Below are 25,964 nucleotides of genomic sequence, written 5' to 3'. Positions count from 1 at the left end.
GAGTGCCACCTGTTCACGGCTAAACCCCCTATGAGTCGGCTTATCATGGGTTTTCTACGACTTAAGCCTCCTCTATGATCACCATTACGGAATGGGGCCTAAAAGTAGTGCTTGAAATTCTCAGGCATTCCCCGTTCGAGCCTTTGCATTCCTATAACATTAAATTTCTAACATGGAAAATTCTTTTCCTCGTAGCCATCATCTCTGCTAAAAGGGTTAGTGAGTTACAAGCCCTTGTTGCATTTTCACCCAACACTAGGTTCTTCCGTGACCAACTGGTCCTCCATACGCACCCTAAATTTCTTCTTAAGGTGGATACAGCCTCTCACCTTAGTCTATAGTCTGCCCACTCTTTCCCAAGGCCTCACTCTCACCAGAGTGAGAAGGTGTTGGACACCTTGGACTGTAAGCGTGCACTTGCATTCTACCTAGACTGCACTGCAGTCCATAGGAAATCCACCCAACTCTTTCCTTCTTTAACATAGACAAGCTATGAGTTCCAGTGGGCAAACAAACTCTCTCCAAGTTGCTAGCAGACTGTATCCAATTCTGCTATGAGAAAGCAGACCTTCCTCTCCAGGGGTGAGTGAAGGCACATTTTGTAAGGGTCATGGCAACATCGTACCACACTGTCATTCAGTACCAATTGCCGACATCTGCTAGGCTGCGACATGGAGCTCTCTTCACACATTCGCAGCCCTCTAGCTCTTAGATAAGGAAGTCCGTCTAGACTCTGCCTTTGGTTAATCTGTCTTGCAGAGCTTTGTTCCAGTATACTCCCCAACTCCTTCCACAACCACCTGCTGTGATTTCAGACTGCCTCATCATTGCCAATAGCACCCCAATTATTGTGCCTGCTGCACGAGTTGTCTGCTATTGGCCTGTTGTAATATGAGTCAGCCTGTAGCTTGCTAATCACCCATATGTGAGGACTACCATCCTGCTTGTCCTGGGAGAAAACAGAGTTGCTTACCTGTAGCAGGTGTTCTCCCAGGACAGCAGGATGTAGTCCTCACGAAACCCACCCACCACCCCATGGACTTGGGTCCGCTTACGTTTTGTTATTTTATTTTTCGCTCGCACTTTTTTGCTACAAACGAGACTGAAGGGGAGACCCCTATGGACAAAGGGATCATGGAATGCTGGGCGTGTTCAGTGTGCCAGTCAAAGCTTTCTAGAAACTTTGACAGAAAAGTTTTCTGTGATAGGGCTCTATCCAGTGACGTCACCCATATGTGAAGACTACATCATGCTGTCCTGGGAGAACACCTGTTTTAGGTAAGCAACTCTGCTTTGCCAAATGCCCTGAAACTGTCTCAGTCATGTCATATTTAGCTTTGCAAAGGAGGCCTCTTGTGGTACTGAGACCCTGGGCAATTTCCCTGCTTGTGCTGCCCCACCCTCCTTAACTAGTTCTAGAGCAAGCTTTGCTATGCCAACAGCATTGCTCTTTCACTTTTTAAACTCAGCAAACAGGGAGGGCAGCAATGCTTTTTGCTGTGCTGAGCTTTGCTCTGTGGTGTTGCAATATGTCCCTTCCAAATCTGTGTAGTGCTTATTCTGAATTCTATCAACATAGAAATGGCCACAGTTTTATTGCTCTACAATATCTGTTCTGCTTGTTTGACCTTTTGCTTCTTAACAGTATTTTGATCCTTCTGATTTACTGGTTTCTGACAAGACTGCAGAGACCTTTGGGTATCTGGTGAACCAAGTGTAGTGCTACAGCTTGTGCTTCCTGCAGTATATTGTTTGGAGATCCTTTTTTGTACTGAAAGCACTGTGTGAGACATGCCCCTGATATTTGCAGCCCTAACGTTTCTCTCTTTGGCAGTTAACTGCAAATGTGGTTTACCCTTGCATGTTCAGAGAGGAGTCCTGCCTCTGCAACACAGAGAGATCACAGTTACACTTCTCTCTCAACCCTTAATAATGCAGAATTGCATCACAGCATCACGGACTGAATGTTCCCTAAATGTAATTTTTAGAATATCCCAAACATTTTTATTTAAGCACTTAAGTATTTAAATGTTATGTTAATTGGCAGAAAATAAATCTTTAGATGGAGGATACAGATTGGGTTAATACCTGTCACTCGGGTTCAGATCTTAGTTTAAGGTCCACGTAAAACTACAGCATGGCTCTCTCCAGCATGCTTAGTCCTACATTTTTCTCAGACACCAGAATTCCCTCTGATGTGCATGTGTTTTGAGTCATTCCTGTTTCCTGGTATCTTCTTTGCAATAGTACTGCAGTATATGGTATAATGTTTGACAGGACTGGCCTTATCTCTGATGGCACCCTGTGAGGTCATGGAGGGGGTGACCTCCTTCCCCAACCCCTGTAACACAGATATCTGAACAGTGGTTGGGGGGAGGGCTCCCCTTGGCGTGCTGCAACAATGCCCCTTTGAAGCAGTTGCAGCATCCTTACCATTGAATTGTAATGCTCCCCTTTGGTTGCTCACTCCTAAGGCCATCTTCCTATCACTAGTGCAATTGTTTTACAAGAAATCCCTCCTTTTTTTCTCCCATCCGCCTTCAAGGAAGGACATCGGTGGTCAGCTGGACACCGGCGAGAGAAAATAGGAATAGCGAAAATTACCCTTGACTTATACAAGCTGAATCCGAAGGATTTTATCGGATGCCTGAATGTGAAAGCTACTTTTTATGACAAATATTCTGTGTCCTACAACATCAAGTTCATGGGAGCAAGGCGCGTACTACGGTGAGTGTACATGTAAAATAATAAACAAGCTGAAACTGTTAGGGCTGAGAGAACCATTGTTTCATCAGTTAATTAAAAGTTGCTGTACCAAATGTCTTTCCCACTCTCCTGCCACATATGCACCTCTTTTTAATTCAGATTGAAGCAAGTTTGGATGAATGTTGCTTGATCAGTATTCTGTTTTTCTGACACTTGTGGTTACAGTGATCTAAAGGGCTTGCCCTCCTGGGATGTTTGTATGTTTCTGTGCTCAGAAAGCCTTATTTTCGTGCATAAAACATTTTATGCATGCACAAAGAATGTTTTCTGTGCATAAAATACTGAGTATAAGCCCCAGCACTGGAACTGTAGATTCTGGCCATAGACTAACTTTAGCTGTGGAAACTTTACTTCACCTCAGACTAGGAGTAAAATTTCCAGCGCTAAGAAAATGTGAGTTAAGCCCCCGCATCTCTCTGCTTTGGGGAGTAATAGTTAATTCCTTCAGTAGCATGGGATTTCCATAAGTGGGCGCTAACTTAAATGCACGTTGTTATACTCACATTTTTTGTATGCAGAGCTCCTTGCCTCATTGGAGTAAAGTTGGCATACAAAAAAATGTGTGCACAACTGAGGGTTAAACTGTGCACGCTGAGTGCATTTTATTGCATCGGCCTGCTGATTTGCATATATGACTTGGGGCTGTATAAAGCTCTTAATACAGCCCCAAGTCAAGTTTTTTTGGATCCCAGAGTGCAAGCCTGTTATAGGATTTTGGCCACAAGATAGGGGAGGGATTTGGGAAGCAATGTTTTGGAAGACAGAATGAAGTGGTATTTTGTGAGACTGAAAGAGTTAACCGGTAATGTGGCACTGAGAGAAACTCAATATAAATTTCTATGCAGGATGTATAGTTTTCAGGATAGGGCTTATAATGCCAAGATAGGTTCAGTCACATGTATTTAAATACGCCAGAGAATATGGGACTTTAATACACTTGTTTTGGTCTGTCCTGAGGTGCAATTGTTTTGGTCACATGAGTTTTATGAATAGAATTTTAGCCCAGAACCTCAAGCTGTCAGTTGAGACAGTTCTGTTTACTGAAATTAAAATTTTGGGAATTTAAAAGCAAACTGGGGATGATATTTGAGGAAAGCACTTTTGATGGGGAAGAAAATAATTTTGAAGGCCTGGAAGGATACTTATTTTTTGTATTCTGCTTTTTCAAGCACTTCAAAGTAGATTACATTCTGGTACAGTAGGTATTTCCCTGTTCCCAGAGGTCACACAGTCTGTCTGTACCTGAAGCAATGACTTTCCCAAGGTCACAAGGAGCAGCAGCAAGATTTGAACCCTGGCTGCCCTTGTGTACCTTCATATTTGCAGTGGCGAAACCTACTATGCAATATTATGCAAAAAGAGAATATAATGAGTCGTGGTGATTTTGCACAGGGAAGAGCCTTATTGGCTATTTGGGAACCTTATATTCAAAATCTAGCTTGGTGAGCCCAAAGTGAGATTCTTAATACATTGAAAATATAAGGAGAGCAACGGCTGAGTGGCTGTGTGACAAAGGACTCCCTACAGAAGCAACAGCTTTGGAGATGTAAGCTGGGAGCAGGGCTGCGACAGCCACCGGCAAGGAACGATCCCTGCTCCCCCCCCCCTCCCCAGCAGAGGGAGGAGCAGAAAGAGAGAGAGCCCGGGCTGGGCTGAGGAGCAGCCCTTGAACCTCCCATGGCCAACCCACCTCTACCATCTATCTAAACCTGGAACAAAGAGGGAGAGCAACGCCCCGCTGAGTGGCTGTGTGTGAAAGGACTCCTAACAGAAGCAACAGCTCCAGAGAGGTAAGCTGGGAGCAGGGCTGCAACAGAAACTGTCCCTGCAAGCAGGGAGCCACCGGCAAGGAACGATCCCTGATCCCCCCCCCCCCCCTCCCCTCAGCAGAGGGAGGAGCTGAGAGAGCTGCGCTGGGCTGAGGAGCAGCCCTCGAACCTCCCACTGCCAGCCCACCATCTCCGTCTACATAACCTCAGCTGCAACACTGAAGGCTCTTGCGCCGAAAGGCACATGCCCTCGAAGTGCAAATGAAGGAGCGCAACAATTGATCTATTGTGTAGATCAATAGTGCATTAAGCATCCTTACCACAAACATGACACTATATTATCCCATTGAGACTATCCTTGGCAAAGGTCTTTATGGGGAAATTAAAAGAATCCCAAGAAGAAAACTATCAGAGATTACTAACCTAGTATGTCCCCCAACAAGTAACAACTCTCCATTTATATCATCCTGCTTAATGTTCACCATGCTTCTGCTAAATGCTCAATTGTTAACAAAATAAATCCCACTGATAAACGACTTGCTAGAAGATTTAAAACCATCCTTAGCCTGCAAAACTGAAACCTGGCTTACTGACAAAGATAATGTCCTCATAAACCAAATTTCTCATCCTAAGTATGTTATGTTTCATCTTCCCAGACCAAACATAAAGGTGGTGGTTTACCAATAATCAGCAAAAAAGACGTGAAACTCATACCCTACAAAATAGAAATTATTCCCCCATATGAAGTGACCATTATGAAATCCCACAACTTAAACATAGGTCTGGGCTACTGTCCTCCTGGATCGCTACAAAAGACTGCTCTCTGTTGATCGAACTATTCACCAAAGTATTTCCATCCCCAAACTTCATCCTAATAGTTGGAGACTTTAATATTCATGTAGATAAAATCCCCAGAACAGCAGCCTGTGAAACATTTCTGGAACACACAAAAAAAAGAACTTATCTCAATTTTCACTTGTTGAAAAATATCCACCAAAAAGGAAGTATCTGCTGAAATAGCATTCAAATGAGAAATGCCACTCACCAAAAATATTAAATGAATTTTTAAGTGTATAGCCGCATCATCAAGCCTGACAGCGTGCTCCCTGTGTATTCAAAGCGGGGGCCGCCCGGTCTTCTAATCATCTGCGGTCACAGTTTTTTCTATTTTGCTCTTTTTTTTATCTAATTTTCTTTTGCATATATTCTTGCATGTCTGGTTACTGTCTTCAATTCTCTAATCCATCATTTCTTGTGTATATAGTCACTGTTTTGCAATTCTCAAATCAGCTCGACAACCGGCTGATGTTTCGCAGAAAAGACTGCTTCATCAGGAGCTGCAGTACGTGAAAATCTATTTACTTAATATTCTCATTCAAATTTCTTCCTATATGGAGAAAAGAACAATGTCAAATAACGTCTTGTAACTATACTTGTATTACTTATCTGGGGTTGGCATAGAATCAAACCTTCTAGCAGGACGACCATCGTCTCGAAGCCTGTTTAGACAGAAGGAACAGAGACCATCTTTGCGTCAGACGTCAGCTTATAACCAAGCCACATCCAATCACAGTAAAGGAACGTCATTGCTCATTATGACGCAACCAGATATTCTTCACAAAATACATTCAATTCAAGCTCAGCATTCAGACCTCTGGGATGTAAGGTGTCTAAAAAATGTATCCATCTTTGTTCACCCTGAATTAATTTCTTATTCATGTCTCCTCCACGCCAGTGTGGTAAAACTTGTTCTAAAACACAAAATCGTAATTCATTAAATGCATGTCCTTTCTCAAGGCAATGGGTGACTATAGGTGCATTTAAACGCTGTGTGGCTAAGCTGGAGCGATGTTCAATCACTCTTGTTTGCAATTGCTGTGTGGTTTTTCCCACATAGGTCATTTCACACGGACATTGAATGATGTATACTACTCCCATTGATTTGCATGTAGTATGTTGCTTCAGCTTAATTAGAATTTGTGGATTTTTAAATTTAATCTGAGTAGTCACAAGCATATTTACACAAACTGAACAAGCCCCGCAGGCTCCATGTGAACCAACACTTTGTTTCAATGGGTAAACTGTTGAATCTGAATGTACCAGCTGATCCTTTAAACTTGAGGCTTTCATATATGTAAATCTTGGTCTTAACTTTATGATGAATTTGAGTTAAGACCTACCCCAAATAGTCCCTCGCACTTACATTCCTTGCTGCATTAATGCTTGACCCGGAGCCTATGTATATAGTTAGGCTACTCAGTTCTTACTTTGTTTACCAGGTTTTTGCCACTTGTTACATCTTTTATATTATTTCCCTATTTATTGCACTTGTTTTTGCACTTGTTTGCTCTTGTATGCTAGCTCCATTCTTTCGCTCATGTTCCTTCTGGTCCCATACCCTGCACCTTTTTATTGTAATTTCAACCTGCAGTTCTTATGTAAACCGGTGTGATGTAGCTACTAATACCGGTATAAAAATGCTATAAATAAATGCCACTTCAACATTTGAATTCTGGGACCAAACTGTAAACGATATTGCTGATAATCTCAGTCCCGTCCAGACTAAAACTTTCAACATAGGAAAGTTATCCCCCAAACATACGAAACCTTGGTACAATGAAGAAGTAAAACGCGCCAAACAGCTCCTTAGAAAATCTGAGAAACAATTGTAATAAATGACAATCAGATGAATTTCTAGAAAAAATATAAACTCGCCTAAGAAAATACCGATCTTTGACCAATAAAAACCATAATGCCAAACAGATGAATGGAGCTATGTTCAACTCTAAACCACTCTTCGATGTAGTAAAACACCTAGTTAAGGACCTGTCTTCCACAATCCACAGAAACTACAACTTCTCAATAGATTGCTGCAATGAATACGCCATCTCCTTAATAGACAAAATTGACAACTTAAAAGCTCAATTCCCCACCTGCCCTGCAGCAAAAGCAACCAGTAACCCAAAAGACACAATAAAGTGATCCACATTCAAAAGAGTCACAAATCTTGAAATAACCCAAATAATCACAAAGATTAAACCTGCCATACATCCAACAGACTCTATTCCTTCTAGTACCTTGAAACAAATTCATGGTGTTATCACCCCTACAGTCCTGACATTAATTAATCACTCTCTCAGAGAAGGAATTGTTCCACAGGGGCTAAAACACGCAGTAATAAAATCTATCCCTAAAGACAAATCCGGAAGAATTGATGACTGGGACAACTACTGCCCAATATCAAACTTGCCTTTTCTCGCCAAGATTCTGGAGAAAGCAGTATCAACCCAGCTTGAAAATCATCTGGAAGATCAGAGTTTACTCCATCCAAACCAATAAGGTTTCAGGACAACGTTTAAGTGAGACTCTACTACTCTCTCTAATTGACTCGATCTTAAGAGGGTTTGATGCAGATGGATCATTTTTTGGTGCTAATCGATCTAAAAGCTGCCTTTGACACAGTTGACCATTCCCAACTAAGCCATCAACTGAGCAACATTGGTATCGATGGCTGTGTCCTCAAATGGTTCTCCTCATTCCTATCAAAAAGATCTTTCCAAGTAAAACTGGGTAATTCCATATCTGACACTTTCCAGTCTGAAACTGGCGTTCCCTAAGGCTCGGCTCTATCAGCAACTCTTTTCAACATTTATGTGCTCCCTCTATGCAAACTTCTTACAGACCTTGGAAACACATTCTTCCTGTATGCTGATGACATACAGTTCTACATTCTATTCTCCAAATCTCTAGAATACACTGAATCAACTGTCAACCCATATAAAAGCTATTCAGCAGGAGCTAAAACATCTAAAACTGACACTAAACCCTAAAAAAACCCAAAATTTATCTGGTTAAGAAGAAACTCCCCAGTCTTCAAACCACCAGCTGTTGACCTCTGTAATTTTTAAAATTACGTCCTCTGACCAAGTACGGGATCTAGGCATATAACTGATGAGAACCTCCCGATGGAGAAACACATCAATAAGGTAATCTCATCTGGCTACTACGAGTTAAGGATTCTACAATGTCTGAAGCCTTTGCTAACCTTCGAAGACTTCCAGACTATTGCAAACCTTAATTTTCTCAAACCTAGACTATTGCAACTCCCTATTTCTAGGTCTGCCCAAATTCCTCTTAAAACCATTACATATATTGCAAATGCATCTGCAAGACTCTTTCTAGGAGCCAAAAAATGTGATCACATTTGTTCAGCATTAATCTCATTACACTGGTTACCAGTTCACTTCTGAATTCAATTTAAAGTATTAAATTTAATATTTAACATCATTCACTCAAATAACACTGATATGATTGGCATATCATTACAACCTTACAATCCCCAACGATCATTAACATCCCAAAATATAAGGGTTTACTGTCTGTCCCCAACATATGAAGCACACACTTGACACAGATAAGAAACTGTGCCTTTTCCATTGCTGGACCAAATCTGTGGAACTCCCTACCTGGAAGGCTATGACTGATCCCAGCAAAAAAAATTTAAAAAGCTAAAAACATGGCTCTTCAAAAACGCATACAACCTAACCTATCTCAATTAGAAGAAAGGAATCTCTAAATTGACACTTAATGAACTTAACAATTATATTCTCAAATAATTCCCACTCAGATACATTCAACCTAAAGTGAAGAAGGATTATTTATGCATACTCTTTGTCATGAATTATGCCTTTTACTCACCATGTCATCTACTATTCCTCTTTCAAGTATTGACTGTTATGAATGTATTGAACGGACCCATGTCATGTATTTTCCGCTTTCAAGTATCGACCTGAGTCATGAATGTATTGATTTGACCCTATGAATGTATAGATCCATATTATGAATGTCTCATCAAACTATTGAAAAGCCATGATCTATGAATGTCTCTTGTGAACCGTTGTGATCTTTATTAGGAATGACGGTATATAAAATGTTTAAATATAAGTTGGAGTGAGTGTGGAGGCATTTGTTGCGCCATTATCTCTGGATAGAAGGAGGGAAGGGGGAGCAGGATAATGATTGGAAGTTCATTAATGGTTTGTTTGAATTGTATTGAGAATTTTAAGTTTTGTTCTTTATTAATAGTTTAATATGATCAGATGTGTTAATGACCGGTAGGGGACTATAAGTAAACCTACATCTCTAGCACTAAACTTTCAGAAAGGAAACTTTTTGATAAAATGAAGAAGATAGAAAAAAACTGAAAGGTACAGCTACAAAGGTTGAGTGTACAACAGGTGTGGATATTGTTTAAAAATACCATCTTAGAAGTGCAGTCCAGATGTATGCCATACATTAAGAAAGGTGGAAGAAGGTCAAACGATTGCTGGCTTAGTTAAAAGGCGAAGAGAAAGACTATTTTAGTCAAAAAACAAAACAAAAAAAAAAAAAAAAACCACCTTCAAAAATTGGAAGAAGGATCCATCTGAAGAAAAGAAAACCATAGGCATTAGCAAATTTAAATGTAAAATATTGATAAGATATGCTACAAGAGAATATGAATAAAAGCTGGCTGTGGAGGCAAAAACTCATAAATTTATTTTTTTTTAAAATATATTCGAAGCAGGAAGCCTGCAAGGGAGTCTGTCAGTCCGTTAGATGATCAAGGGATTAAAGGGGCAGTTAGAAAAGATAAGGCCATCGCAGAAAGACTAAATGAATTCTTTGCTTTGGTGTTTACAAATGAAGATGTTGGGAAGATACCAGTTTTAAAGATGGTATTCAAAGGTGATGAATCAAATCAACTGAACCAAATCACGGTGAACCTGGAAGATGTAGTAGGCCAGATTGACAAACTGAAGAGCAGCAAATCGCCTGTACCAAAAGGTATACACCCCACGGTTCTGAAAGAACTCAAACATAAATTTCATATCTATTACTAGTAATTTGTAAACTATCATTGAAATCATCCATTGTACTTGAAAACTAGAAGGTGGCCAATGTAAATCCTATATTTAAAAGGGGCTCCAGGGGTGATCCAGGAAACTATAGACCGGTAAACCTGACCAGTGCCAGGAAAAATCATGGAAACTATTCTAAAGAACAAAATCACAGAAAATATAGATAGACATTTAATAGGATATAGCCAGCATGGATTTGCCTCACAAATTTGCTACATATTTTTGAGAGCATAAATAAACATTTGATAAAGGTGAGCCAGTTGATAATGTATATCTGGATTTCCAGAAAGCATTTGATGGTGTCCCTCATAAAAGATTTCTTGGGATCGGGACAATATCCTAATGTGGATTGCCAATTGGTTAAAAGAAAATAGAGAGTAGGGCTGAATGGAACATTTTCCCAATGGAAAAAGGTGAATAGTGGAGTGCCCAGGGATCTGTTCTGGGACCACTGCTTTTTAATAAATTTATAAATGACCTGAAAATGGGAACAACAAGTAAGATGATCAAATTTGCAGATGACACAAAATTATTCAAAGTTGTTAAATAAAAGGATTGTGAGAAATTGCAAGAGGACATTGCAAAACTGGGAGACTGGGCATGCAAATGGAAAATGAAATTTAATGTGGATAATTGCAAAGTGATGCACTTGGGGAAGAGTAACCCAAATTATAGCTACATAATGCAATGTTCCACATTAGGAGTCGCCACTCAGGAAAAGGTTCTAGGTGTCATCGTTAAAAATACATTGAAACGCTAAGTGTGCAGCAGCAGTTAAGAAAGCAAATAGAATGCTAGAGATTATTAGAAAAGGAATGGAGACAAATAGAATATCATAATGCCTTTATATAGCTCCATGGTGAGACCTCATTTTGAGTATTGGCTAAATCCATTCTGATCATCCTATTTCAAGAAAGATATAGCAGAATTAGAAAAGGTACAGAGAAGGGCAAACGATGATAAAGGGGATGGAACAAGTCCCCTGTGAAGAAAGGCTAAAGAGGTTAGGATTACAGCTGGAGAAGAGACAGCTGAGGGGAGATATGATAGAGGTCTATAAAATAATGAGTTGGAATGGAATGAATAAATGTTAATCCGTTGTTTACTTTTTCAAAAAAGAGAAAGACAAGGGGGAACATAATAAGAGAAAATATTTTTTACTTAATGCATAATTAAGTTCTGGAATTCGTTGCCAGAGGATGTGGTGAAAGTTATTAGTGTAGTTGTGTATAAAAAAAGGTTGGGACAAGTTCCTGGAGGAAAAGTCCATTAACCGTTATTAAGGTAGACTTATGGAAATCCACTGCTTATTCATAGGATAAGCAGCTTGGAAACTATCTACCCCTTGGGATCCTGCCAGGTACTTTGGACCTGGCTTGGCCACTGTTGGAAACAGGATACTGTGCTTGATGGACCCTTGGTCTGACCCAGTATGGCAAGTCTTATGTTCTTATGACCTTTTAGGGTTTGTTGTTTTTTTTTTTGGGGGGGGGGGGGGGGGGGGGTTAGAACAGTCTAGTTCAGTAATTAAGGAAAAAGCTGCCTTCCCTGCATAATAAGTTTGATCCTGAGGATTTATTACTGGCATGGATGCCCCCATACCAACCCTTAAATCTGATACTGGGCGACATCTGGCAGTAAGCCAAAAACAAGAAAACTTCAATGACACCATACATAAGGCCTGGAAATGGTAGAGCGAAAATACACAATATGACCCTAAGATTTCTCCTTTGTTTGCATTTGGGGGTAATATTGATTTTCCTTCTTGTTTCAAGAGCCTTTGTTTCAATTTTGGGGAAAAACAGGTTTATATTGTGTGGACCAATTAATTCATCCTGAGTTAAAATAATATACTATTTTCAACAGGTGAAGAAACAATATCCCAATCACGCACCTTTTTTGCATATTTACAAACGTGTCATTATTGCTTGATTTTGATTGGGGGGCACTTGGGCAAGATTACTTTAACAGAGGAAGACGAAATATTTTGGAAACTATTCCTAAATTCAACAAGATTGGAATTTGGCAGACTTTGCTTAAGAAATGTTATCCTAGAGCACTTATCTACATTGGCTGTGTTATGTAGCACAGATTTGGATATTGATTTGGAAGAGGTTGATATACAGTATCTCGGGCCTTTTCTTCTCTATATGCCCTCTTATCACCTGCAATCTAAGTTTATCAGGTTTAAAATTATTCATCTGATTTGTGTCCCAAATGTAATTGTCAAACTAGAACATTGTCGCATGTTTACAAGATCAGAAAAATGAGTCCAAAAAGCGTGACTGCAAACAGTATAATACCAAAACAAAAATAGCATTCAAAGCAAAATAAGATCAATTACAATGAATAAATTAAGTAAATTGTGACTGTGACACTTTACTATGAGTTTCTGAAGGACCTTCATACACACGTACCTGCTTATTGTTTATGCAGGCAGTACCCGAGTCATATTTAATCTTTGGAGCTAAGATGACTTCATTTTTTGGAAGATACAAGTGCTCTGTTGAAAAGAGGCAGCAGCAGTGAATGTTGTGTTATGTTGCACCCGACATAATGTCATGTTTCAAATGGTGGATTGCATAAAGGGTGAACATATCAGTGTCGGCGTCTCTCTGTACAGAAACTAATTTAAAAGATTTAATATAATACGTTTACATGATGTCATAAACTTCAATCACTTTGGAGACAAATATTTGTTTATATGGAGGGCATTTTGAGATGTCATCATTTGGTCAGAGAAAATAGTATACTACATTTATTTGACAAATTTGGTTCTACCAATGGGGTGGGGAAAGCTTTTGTGTGACATAAGAACATAAGAAAATGCATTACTGGGTCAGACCAAGGGTCCATCAAGCCTAGCATCCTGTTTCCAACAGTGGCCAATCCAGGCCATAAGAACCTAGCAAGTACCCAAAAGCGAAGTCTATTCCATGTTACCATTGCTAATGGCAGTGGCTATTCTCTAAGTGAACTTAATAGCAGGTAATGGACTTCTCTAAGAACTTATCCAATCCTTTTTTAAACACAGCTATACTAACTGCACTAACCACATCCTCTGGCAACAAATTCCAGAGTTTAATTGTGCGTTGAGTAAAAAAGAACTTTCTCCGATTAGTTTTAAATGTGCCCCATGCTAACTTCATGGAGTGCCCCCTAGTCTTTCTACCATCCGAAAGAGTAAATAACTGATTCACATCTACCGTTCTAGGCTTCTCATGATTTTAAACATCTCTATCATATCCCCCCTCAGCCGTCTCTTCTCCAAGCTGAAAAGTCCTAACCTCTTTAGTCTTTCCTCATAGGGGAGCTGTTCCATTCCCCTTATCATTTTGGTAGCCCTTTTCTGTACCTTCTCCATCGCAATTATATCTTTTTTGAGATGCGGCGACCAGAATTGTACACAGTATTCAAGGTGCGGTCTCACCATGGAGCGATACAGAGGCATTATGACATTTTCCGTTTTATTCACCATTCCCTTTCTAATAATTCCCAACATTCTGTTTGCTTTTTTGACTGCCGCAGCACACTGAACCGACAATTTCAATGTGTTATCCACTATGACGCCTAGATCTCTTTCTTGGGTTGTAGCACCTAATATGGAACCCAACATTGTGTAATTATAGCATGGGTTATTTTTCCCTATATGCATCACCTTGCACTTATCCACATTAGATTTCATCTGCCATTTGGATGCCCAATTTTCCAGTCTCACAAGGTCTTCCTGCAATTTATCACAATCTGCTTGTGATTTAACTACTCTGAACAATTTTGTGTCATCTGCAAATTTGATTATCTCACTCGTCGTATTTCTTTCCAGATCATTTATAAATATATTGAAAAGTAAGGGTCCCAATACAGATCCCTGAGGCACTCCACTGTCCACTCCCTTCCACTGAGAAAATTGTCCATTTAATCCTACTCTCTGTTTCCTGTCTTTTAGCCAGTTTGCAATCCACGAAAGGACATCGCCACCTATCCCATGACTTTTTACTTTTTCTAGAAGCCTTTCATGAGGAACTTTGTCAAACGCCTTCTGAAAATCCAAGTATACTACATCTACCGGTTCACCTTTATCCACATGTTTTATTAACTCCTTCAAAAAAGGGGAAGCAGATTTGTGAGGCAAGACTTGCCCTGGGTAAAGCCATGCTGACTTTGTTCCATTAAACCATGTCTTTCTATATGTTCTGTGATTTTGATGTTTAGAACACTTTCCACTATTTTTCCTGGCACTGAAGTCAGGCTAACCGCTCTGTAGTTTCCCGGATCGCCCCTGGAGCCCTTTTTAAATATTGGGGTTACATTTGCTATCCTCCAGTCTTCAGGTACAATGGATGATTTTAATGATTGGTTACAAATTTTTATTAATAGGTCTGAAATTTCGTTTTTTAGTTCCTTCAGAACTCTGGGGTGTATACCATCCGGTCCAGGTGATTTACTACTTTTCAGTTTGTCAATCAGGCATACCACATCTTCTAGGTTGACCGTGATTTGATTCAGTCCATCTGAATTATTACCCATGAAAACCTTCTCCATTACGGGAACCTCCCCAACATCCTCTTCAGTAAACACCGAAGCAAAGAAATCATTTAATCTTTCTGCGATGGCCTTATCTTCTCTAAGTACCCCTTTAACCCCTCAATAATCTAACGGTCCAACTGACTCCCTCACAGGCTTTCTGCTTCGGATATATTTTAAAAAGTTTTTACTGTGAGGTTTTTGCTTCTGCAGCCAACTTATTTTCAAATTCTCTCTTAGCCTGCCTTATCAATGTCTGTCATTTAACTTACCAACGTTTATGCTTTATCCTATTTTCTTCTGTTGGATCCTTCTTCCAATTTTTGAATGAAGATCTTTTGGCTAAAATAGCTTCTTTCACCTCCCCTTTTAACCATGCCGGTAATCGTTTTGCCTTCTTTCCACCTTTCTTAATGTGTAAAATACATCTGGACTGTGCTTCTAGAATGGTATTTTTTAACAATGACCACGCCTCTTGGACATTTTTTACTTTTGTAGCTGCTCCTTTCAGTTTTTTTTCTAACAATTTTTCTTATTTTATCAAAGTTTCCCTTTTGAAAGTTTAGCACGAGAGTCTTGGATTTGCACACTGTTCCTCTTCCAGTCATTAAATCAAATTTGATCATATTATGATCACTATTGCCAAGCGGCCCCACCACAGTTACCTCTCTCACCAAGTCCTGTGTGTTTCTCTTACACTGGCTAAGAAACTTATTTTAATGTGCAGGAATACTGATGAGTTACGCACTTTTCGGCACTGGAAGGAGCTAATGTTACAGCATGTATCTTTGAAGTTGCTGAGACAGAGATTTTGTACACCAAAACATTTTGTTTTGTTACAAGGATATTTTCATTTGTGGGAAATTATATATAGAAATGGTTGAATTGAAGATTTCTAGAGGGAAATATTGTTTTGTGTTCTTTCTCTTTTTTGATTGTTGGTCCATTGGGGCATCCACATTTGCGTGTATATTGGTTGATATGTGTGGTGTGATTGAGGAATGGGGGGGGGGGGGCGGGGGCTTAATAGGCTATTGTGAGTCTCATGGAAATGGAGTTACACAATGCTTTTGCTCTTGTATTTTAATTCTGGAATTTGATGACTGCAACACACTCTTATGCCATGGTTCTCACTATAATAAAGATATTGGTAAAGGAGCGAGCTACCCTCCTATTAACGTATGTCCAAGAATTGGATAAGCAATGGACATTAAGATTGTTTTTTCAGCTTAAAGATTCTCATTTTGGAGGCCAGAAAATCTCATCATTTGCTGAAGTTAGAGAAATGAAACAGCTAGGAAATTATTTTTGTTAAAAAAGAATATATATATATATGCTATGGGAGACACTTTCTTACTAAAATTTCCATGCAAGTGTAAAGTGAAGTTTCAGGGATTTAGATACATGTTTTTGACCTAATTCAACTTGAAAGTTTCCCGGCCAAAAGGACTATTCCAGTTACTACTGGTAGTGCCTGGTATCACATGATACATGGATCAGGCCTTAATATTATTGTTATTCCTATATTGTTGTCTTGCTATACTCTGCCTCTAATGTGGTCTAAATAGCAGTGATCTAATTATGTTTTGGTTTTCTTTTGTAAATATATTACATGGTAATGATGGCATAAAAAGACCAAATAGTCCATCTAGTCTGCCCAGTAAGTTTCTTATGGTAGCAACTGCCATTCCGTACAGTATACCCCTGTGTTTGTTAAGGGTAGTAACTGTCCCTCCATGCAGGTTAACAGTCAAAACCAAGCAACAGTCAAACCCATAACAAAATTACTGCTAGCAACATTTTTACAGGGTGAGCAGCCTTCCTCATAATTCATATAATGCTACTGCTTGAACATGCTTTGCTTTTAGACCTGGCCATAGAAGCAGTTCTGCGCTTTTTCCCTAAAATCTGCAAATCTGTACCCTGACCATAAAAGTCAGTGCCCATACTAGTGTGTATTATGTAGTTGGACTTCTGTGATTTTCTTTAATCAAGGATCTCTTGAGTGTATAATGTTTGAAATGAATTAAGAGAATATAAATAACAGAAAAAAAGGAAGCAAATTTAAGAAGGTTTATTGCCTGAATATAGCTAAGTTGGTGGAGTGTGTCCCAAATTATAGTGGAGAAATTAAAAACTTTTTTCCTCTGCACTCAGGCAGGCCAATCCATATCAGTGGGTTATGCACTCCTACCAGCAGATGGAGACGGAATAAATCTGACTCACTGACATCACTAACATAGAGCCCTGCCCTGACATCTGCTAGTATTCTCTGTCTCTAGCAGATGGTGTACATGCATCTCCCTATTTACTTGTGGTTAAATAAATAAATAAATAAAAAGAGGATTATAAAGAGAAGAAAAATAGGAGAAGATATATTCAGACACACCGCTTGAGCACCTGAGGGGACACCCGTTTGATCCCTCCCTCAGTTGAATGATTTAAATCTGGGAGCCTGACCTAGCTTAGACTTAAAGCTTTTTTATTTATTTTTTTTTTTTTTTAAGCAATGATGAGGGAATGTTCAGAGGCGAATTCTTGTGCCCTCTCCCCCTATAGCCAGTGACCCAATTGTGCTCTCAGCCAGGGAGAGCTGAGCTCAGGTTAAAAAAAAAAAAAGTAGGGAAGTTTTAGTCCCCTCTTTTTTTCCCTTACCGGGACCTCCTTCCCTTGGCATTTGTTCCTCAGTGTCTCTTACCCCCTCTTCCCTCTCATTTCTGTCGAGAGTTACTATAGAGTGGAGGTGACTTGGACTCGGTGGGTTGAGCAGCATTTGGGATAGACCCCGCTCCTCTGGCCTGGTTCTGTCAGCTGTGTGGTAGGTTGTGGTAGCAATGTTTTTGTTACATGTGTAGGTGTGTGCACACATTCTCACTGCACGGCGTAGGTCCTTCTGCACATAAGGCCGTGGCCTAGATTTGAGCGTGTATTTATGCATGCGAGTACTTGTGCATGTAAGACCGCGGCCTAGATTGGAGTGCATTTTTGCGCCTAGGGGGTATTTGTGCATATAGCTCATAGCCCAGTTTTGGGCGTGTATTTATGCATGTACAACTAAGCTTGGTTGGTGTGTGCATAGGAGGCCACCTAAAGCTGAGTGCAGGTAAGCTATGGTGCTGGGGACACAAAAGTCTAAGAGCCTTGCTATCTGTGAGGCTTACCATATAAGGGCAATCCAGCCATCGCTCTCTTTAAGCCTGTGTCAGCTCTGTTTAGATGCTCGAGGCAATTTGGCTGCTACAGATTTTGGCGATGTTGGAACATCTCCTCCGACTATGGCAACTCCAGAGGAGAATGGAGTGGAAGGCGACAAGGTAGATGGGTCCCCTCCCTTTTTGTTTCCGATGACAGAGGCATCTCCAAGGTAAGGGTCAGAGAGTATCAAGTTTGGGTCTATGGGCCCCGGTATGGATGCATTCTCCTTCTCTTGGGTAGAATTTCTAGGGCCTGCAGAATTTTCTGCAGGGGCTCCTAGCAGAGGCAAACCAACCTTCTAAAAGGGGTTCACATGCTTGGGGCTCCCACTTGTCAGCTACTGTGGGCAAGCATTGCTGGGAGGCGATCCCTGGAGATGTTCAGGGGGATATGGATCATGATACATTGGATAACTCTGGGGACTTGGCTTTCTCTTCTAGAAGATGGAGAAATTCTACCTGATTTAGAGCCACATCGGTCTCTACTCCTCTTTTTTTTTTTTTTTTTTTTTTTTTTACAGAGATGAGTTGCAGAGTCTGTTGACTCAGACCCTGAAGATACTCTATGTGGATGGGGGTGAGGCTATGGACTTACAAAAGAAAGATCCCATAATGGTCCCCTTACACAAAGTGACCTGTTTCTTTCTTTCCCCTCCTGGATCCAATTTGAGTTAATTGATCTTGATTGGAGCACCCTGAAGGCCAGTTTTAAGGAGGGGGCATGCTTTAGCGGGTTTGTACCCCTTAGATCCGAAGGCAAGGGATCAGTTGCGATTCTCAAAGGTGGATGCCTTGGTATGCGCTGTAACCAAGCAAACCATCATTCTAGTGGAAGGAGGGGTAGCTTTAAAAAGATGCTCAGGATAGAAGGCTTGAAGCTATCCTTAAGCTATCCTTTATGGCCATGGCAATGAATTTGCAAATTGCTTCTTGCTGCTGTCTGGTGGCTCGGGATAGTTTGCGTCTCTCTCAAGAGACCTAAAGAGCAGTGTCTGTTGGCAGATCGGTGATGGAACTGGGGGCTGCATTCTCAGCTGATGTGGGCTGTGACTTGGTGTGGATGTCTGCTAGCAGGGTGACTTCTATGATAGCAGCTAGACACCAGTTGTGACTGTGAAATTGGTCAGCAGATGCTATTTCCAAGTCTAGTCTCATAAGATTACCCTTTGAGTTCTCTTTTATTTACCAGTGAGTTGGAGAAGATGGCGAATAGCTGGGGGAATCCAAGGTTCCTCGATTGCTGGAGAAGAATGTGGTGATGCGTCCTTTTAGGGTGAGGGGTCACTCCAGGGATTCCCATTTGTTTTTTCCTTACAGAAGAGCAACTACTCAAAGGATTCGTCCATTCAGAAGATCTCAGTCCTTTTGACCTAAGAAGCCTCATATAGAATTCAGGCTCCATGGCTGAAGCACTTCGATCTTCACAATGGAGGTGTGGGGACTCACCTACAGGATCAGGAGATGGATGCCTGCATATCTTGCTTTTATCAAAGGTAAGCCCAAATTATGACAGACTAGTGGGTTCTGTAAGTGGAAATGGATGGCTATGCTCTAGAATTTCTTCAAATTCCTCCAGATGCCTTTATAGTCTCTTCATGCAACTCTGTTGAAGAGAGTGACAGTGGAGACTACATTAAGAAGGCTGTTGAATTTGAAGGCCGTAGTTCCTATTCCCAGATTGCAAAAAATACAGGGTGCTATTCCATTTATTTTGTCGTTCCCAAGAAAGAAGAGTGGTCTTTTCTGCCCATCCTGGATCTGAAAGGGGTCAATCAACATTTGCGTGTGACTCATTTCAGAAAGGAAATTCTACACTCCATCATAATGGCAGTACAAGCAGGGGAATTTCTCAAGTCTTTTGACTTGACAGAGGCCTATCTACATATTCCCATTTTGCCTGGAACAGCAATGTTTTCTATGCTTCGCCGTTCTGGGATGTCATTAGCAATTTCAGGCCCTGCCCTTCAGGCTGGTTACAGGGCCTAGGACCTTCTCCAAGGTCATGGTGGTGGTAGCAGCGTCTCTACGCAAGGAGAGCATTCTGGTTCATCCATATCTGAATGACTGGTTGATTCAGGCCAAAAATGCAGAAGAGAGTCACTTGGCATCTCGCAAGGTGATCTCCTTGCTCCAGGAGCTAAGGCTGAGTGGTGAACTTGGCCAAGAGCAGATTACAGCCATCTCAGATGCTAGAGTATCTCGGTGTGCGATTTGATATGGAGCAGGGCAGAGAGTTGTATTCAGAAATTAATTACTTAATCTCAGGCCCAGAGAAGGACTATTCACCTGACTGTATGGTTTTATTTGCAAGTAGATGGCAGCCACATTGGATGTAGTCCCCTGGACAAGGATGCACATATGGCTCCTTTAGTGTACATTGTTGCTCCAGTGGAATCCACAGTCCCAAGAATACACAGTGAGACTCCACTTACCATTGGAGGTGAGCATCCAATAGAAGTGGTGGTTGCAAGTGGATCTTCTCAGGAAGGGGATTTCCTTGGAGACACCGAATTGGTTTGTGTTCACGACAGATGCGAGCCTTCTGGATTGGGGGGCTTACTGTCAAGAGTCACTGGAATGCCAAGGACTAGCAGTGGGCCATCAATTGATTGGAAGCGGGTGTAGTTCGACTGGCATGTATGTGGATCACTGAGTGACTGAAGCTTGAGTGGTAAGGATAATGACGGACAATGCTACGATGATAGCTTACATCAATTATCAAGGTGAAACCAGACGCCAACAGGGGTCACTGGAGATAGATGTGCTCATGGTGTGGGTGGAACAGCATCTCCAAGATATATTCGCCTCCCACATTGTCGAGAAGGGCAATGTAAGGGCCAACTTCCTCAACAGGCAGGTCTTGGACATAGGAGAGTGGAAGTTGGTAGACGAAGCATTTCAACTCATAGTGAAGCGCTGAGGTCGCCCGTACTTGGATTTACTGGCAATGCAAAGGTACCATGGTTCTTCAGATGCAGAAGGGATCCAAGAGCACTGGGCATTTATGCTCATGTTCAGGTTTGTCCGTGGAGTGAGTATTGCAGGCCTTCCCGCCATGGCCAATGATAGGCCATGGCGGGAAGGCCTATCATTTTTTTGGCGAGGCACAGAATTCTTCAAGGTTGGCGAACATTATTGAAGAGATTCCCCTGAAGAAGGATTTACATCTGAAACACGAATTGTTTTTGTGGGATTGATTCAAAATGCTTGGAGATTCACCAACATTCGTATGGAAGTCTATGATGGACCCGCCTCAAGTTAATCTGGTATTTTTATAAGATTACATTCAGGTCCTTTCTATAGGAAAGGTAAACTTTCACCCCCACGGTTGTCTTTTGAATTTTTTAGGGATTTACAATCTTCATTTACAAAAAAATTTCTTTAAAAAAAAGTATTGTCTGAGTGGAGGCGGTAGGGGTTGATGATTATACTCCAGTCATGCATTGGTACAGAGTTGCCTACATTATATATGAAACTTCCACCTCTCCACAATAAGATTTTTTAAGTTTTTCATCATTTTTGAAAAAGCTTTTTTTGAAAGTTTGCTTCACAGAGTGTAGGGCAATCAAGCAAAGTTTTGAAGTTTTTTGAATACATATATAAATCTTAGAGAAGTCACAGCGAAACACAATTTGGTAGCGACATAGCAGCTAGATGTTGCTTTTGATTTTTTTTTTTTTCAATGATAGGCAGGGTCATTTGAAAGATTGCAAGTCAGACTAAAACTGTACTTCTGGTGGCAATGGATTGGCCCCGGAGGCTGAGGTTTGCCGATCTTCAGAGGCTACTGGTGGACAGTCCTCTCAGACAACCATTCAGGAAGGATCTATTGCATCAGGTGCCCATACTGCACGACAACCAGGTCAATTTTGTCTTACAGTTTGGCCCTTGAAAAGTCTCGGTTGCTGAAGCATGGTGGTTAGTCCACAGTGATTTACACTTTGTTCTGGGCCAGGAAATTTTCTACATCTCTAGCTTATGTTAGAGTTTGGAGAGTATTTGAGAGATACTGTGAAGAGCGAGGTTCTCATCTGCTCAAAATTGAAATTCCACTGATATTGGAATGTTTGCTGGAGGTCTTGATTAAATTTTGGCCCTTAACACTCTGAAGGTGCAGGTAGCAGCTCTCGCTTGCTATAGGGGGCGAGTCAATGGTGCAATCTTGTCTTCCCATCCTGATGTATCCAGGTTTTTGAAGGGAATTAAGCATCTACTTCCAGTCTTGCGGTTTCCAGTGCCTCTTTGGGACCATTATCTGGTCTTGCATCTTTTGGCGGGTCCTACATTTTGGCCACTGCATTGTCTCTCTTTGCGGCTGCTCACCTTGAAAACATTTTTCCCTTGATAATATGTTCAGCATGACGGGTCTTTGAGTTATAAGCTCTTTTTTGCCATGAGCCATTTCTACGAATGACTCCGGGGGCAGTACAGTTTAGGACTGTTCCTTCCTTTTTGCCGAAAGTGGTTTTGGAGTTTCATTTGAATCAGTCTCTTTCCCTGCCCACACCAGACAGGGATAGAGATGAACGTGATTATCATCTGTTGCATGCCTTGGATGTCAGCAGTATCTGGTGCAGTTCTTGAAGGTTATTCGCTCTTTCAGGAAGTCTGTTCGTGCTCTATGGTGGAGATAAACAAATTGAACCCGCGACACAGGCAACTATAGCTCATTGTAGTAGTTCATGTAGTTTCACTAACCCACCTCCACATGCGACTCCTACAGTGAAGGTTCTGCTTCCAATGGGACCAGTTTACCCTTGACAACTTCAGTGAATATCTCACAAGAAATGAAACAGGAACTTTGTTGATGGCTTCAAACCCTTCACCCTTCAAGAAGAGGGGCATAGGCCTCTTCCAAACTCAGGGGACTTGGTTATTAATAGACAATTTCAGATCAAACTCCTAGAACTTTGAGCAATCAGATGGCAAGCACTAAGATTATTTTTACACATCTCCAGGGGAAGAGTGTTCTCATTTAAATCAACAACTGAAGGGCCATGTTCTACAAGAACAAACAAAGTGGCACAGGGTCATGGACTCACAGCCCAGAGGTGATAAAGATATGGGAATGAGCACACAAACACATCGCTGTCCTGCAAGCAACCTACCATCTAGGGGTTTCCAACATATTAGCAGGTCACCTCAGCAGAGTGTTACCCACATGAATGGTCCCTGCAACAATCAGCTGCTGGCAGACTATTCAGTCTAAGGGGTCTTCCAGCAATCAACTTACACTTTGAAGTGCTAAAAAGTGGAATATAAAAATCTAAATAAATAAAATATTCACATCAGAAGAAAACAGAAAAGTGGAAAGATTTTGCTCCATTTTTCTCAGCAAGCTCAGGTCCACTCAGGATGCTTTTCTGCTCAGCCAGAATGCAGATGTTGTGTACATTTTTCCACAAATTCCACTGATAGCCAGGATGGTATAAAAAGTACTCAAGGAACAGGCCTATTTGTCTGGGTCATGCTAGAGTAATAAGAATCAAATTTGGTTTGCGTACTTGGTACAGCTGTCCAGCACCCCTCCAATCCATCTCAGGGCAAATCCATCCTTATTAATGCAAGAGCAGGGATATCTATATAATGTAAATCTTTCCTCCCTCAACCTGGCAGCATGAATGTTGAATGCTCACTGATCGCCCATTTTTCCTTATCTAAAGATGTTGAGGATATAGAAGTATCTGCCAGGAAGCCATCTACCAGAAGAGTTTATGAATTTAAAAGGAAAGTATTCTAATCTTGGTGTCAACAGACTTCCTTGGACCCATTTGCTTGCAAACCAAAGCACTACTAAGTACTTTTTCTCTTTCTTCCTCAAGGCCTCAGTACCTCATCAATGAGAGTACATCTCAATGCCATAGCAGCCTACCATTTTCAAACTGAGGGTAGGCCAATCTCCACTCATTTATTCGTATCCAATTTCATGAAAGGCTTATGGTATTATTAAACTTCCAGTTGTCAAATCACCTGTTCTATGGGACTTGAATGTGGATCAGGCATAACTAATGAAGCCGCAGTTTGAGCATTTGGAATTGGCTTTTCTCAAATTTCTCACATGGAAAGTATTATTCCTAGTCGCAATGACATCAGTCAAAAGAGTCGGTGAATAATTCATTACTCTCCTTATATGCAGTTCTTTTCAATAGAGTAGTGTTGTGCATATGTCCAAGGTTTCTACCAAAAGTGATATCAGCTTTTCATATTAATTAAGCCATCATCTTACCAAGACCACATACACATGAAAGTGAAAATGTCCTTCATTCCTTAGATTGTAAAAAAAAAAAAAGTTTTGTCTTACTAAAGGAAAATCTCGGCCACATCTTCAGGCCTCACAGCTATTTACAATCCTAACCAACTAGCATAGCAGTAGCCAAATAAACATTGGCTAGCAGATTGTGTTGCACATTGTTATACCCTAGCAGGCATCCAGATCAGACTCCATCAAGGCTGATCAGGTAAGAACCATGTACACATCAGGGGCTCATCTGAGAGCAGTACTAATTGAAGACACCTGCAAAGCTGTGACTTGGTCCTCTGTGCACACTTTCCCATCCCATTACTGTCTGGACAATCTTTCAAAGAGTGACAGTAAATTGGGACAAGCAGTTTTGCATAGTCTGTTCACTCTGTGGTCTACTCTATATGGTGGGGTCCAGTTTGCTTCTTCAATAATTGCTCTGCTGCAGCCATCAGCTTGGGACTACCCATATAACATGGCAGATTCAGTCCTGCTTGTTGATGGAAAAAGTAAGTTAGCTTTCCATAAATGTTCTCTGTAGACAGCAGGATAAATTAGCCATGCTAAATCCCTGCCTGCCTCCCTTACGGGCCGATAAAGTACAGTGCGCTCCGCGACATTTACTGTATCGGCCCGTTAGTCTACTTAGTTAGACTTAGCTCTGAAATCAACTGAAGTGGCTCACAAGACAATACCCACACAGGAATTCCCACATGTGCTCGGTAGAGTAAAAGCTCTATGAGTTAAGAGAGATGGATCCATTCGGTGCCGACAGATGACATTGCCCATGTGTTATAGCTAATTAATTCATCCTACTGTCTATGGAGAACACTGTTTTCAGTAAGCTAACTTGCTATTATTTTCCTGGTTTTCTTTCCATTTTATATTTTACCATCTCCTTCCACCTCTTGCCAGTATTTCTCTCATCTCATTTTGCTCTTCTCTACCATAATTTTTTTGCTCTCCAGCATCTCTTCACTTCTCATCTTGTCTTTCTCACATCCTGCCTTCTCTTTCCCCCGCTTCGCTTTCTCTCACTTCCAATTCCTGCTTGCCTTTCCCATCTCCTCCATCTCACCCCTCTGGCTCTTAACTATTTCTAAGCCCTCTACCTTCCTGTCTTTTATTATCAAACATTCCATCTCTCATTAAGCCACAGTCATCCATCTTTCCCGATCTGTTACCCATTCTCTCTGTCCCTTTTCATCCTCCTTTCTCTCCCAGCAAATAGACCATTTGCCCAGTTTCATTCCTGGTGCATTGATATAGACCTCCATTGCATCTGAAGTGTAAATTTTGGGAATGTGCTTCCTGCAGTTTGGCTGCGATCATGATTTCCTGTACTCAACTGTTTGAAATAATCAGGCTTATCCCAGGGACAACCGATGGCCCAGGCAGTTTGGGATGGCAGGGTTGGCTGCTAGCTAGAGCAGAACCTTCTCAAGGCAACCAGCTGGCCATTGAGCCCCCTGCAACGATGCAGCTGTGTAGAAGCTCGGGAGAGCTCTACAGCAGTAGAATGGAATATTTGTGCCCTACCCTTTAATGGGGCACATTGTTATGCACCGGG

The 25,964-nt window shown here is 41.1% G+C and overlaps 1 protein-coding gene across 4 annotated transcripts in view; it reads left to right on the top strand.

Moving 5' to 3' along the window:
- Positions 1–25,964, top strand: part of CIDEA (cell death inducing DFFA like effector a) — a 93,194-nt gene that overhangs the window by 36,285 nt on the left and 30,945 nt on the right. For 3 of the 4 annotated variants that reach the window (XM_029590970.1, XM_029590969.1, XM_029590968.1), the window contains one exon: positions 2,546–2,727. In XM_029590970.1, the coding sequence (XP_029446830.1) occupies positions 2,546–2,727 (182 nt within the window). Of the gene's footprint in view, positions 1–2,545; positions 2,728–19,470; positions 19,647–25,964 lie in introns of all 4 variants that reach the window. The other variant, XR_003854759.1, reaches the window with a different exon arrangement.

This window comes from Rhinatrema bivittatum, chromosome 2 (assembly GCF_901001135.1).
Source record: "Rhinatrema bivittatum chromosome 2, aRhiBiv1.1, whole genome shotgun sequence".
Taxonomy (NCBI): Eukaryota; Metazoa; Chordata; class Amphibia; order Gymnophiona; family Rhinatrematidae; genus Rhinatrema; species Rhinatrema bivittatum.
Note: the sequence above shows the minus strand (reverse complement) of the source record. Positions and strands in the feature narration are given on the sequence as shown.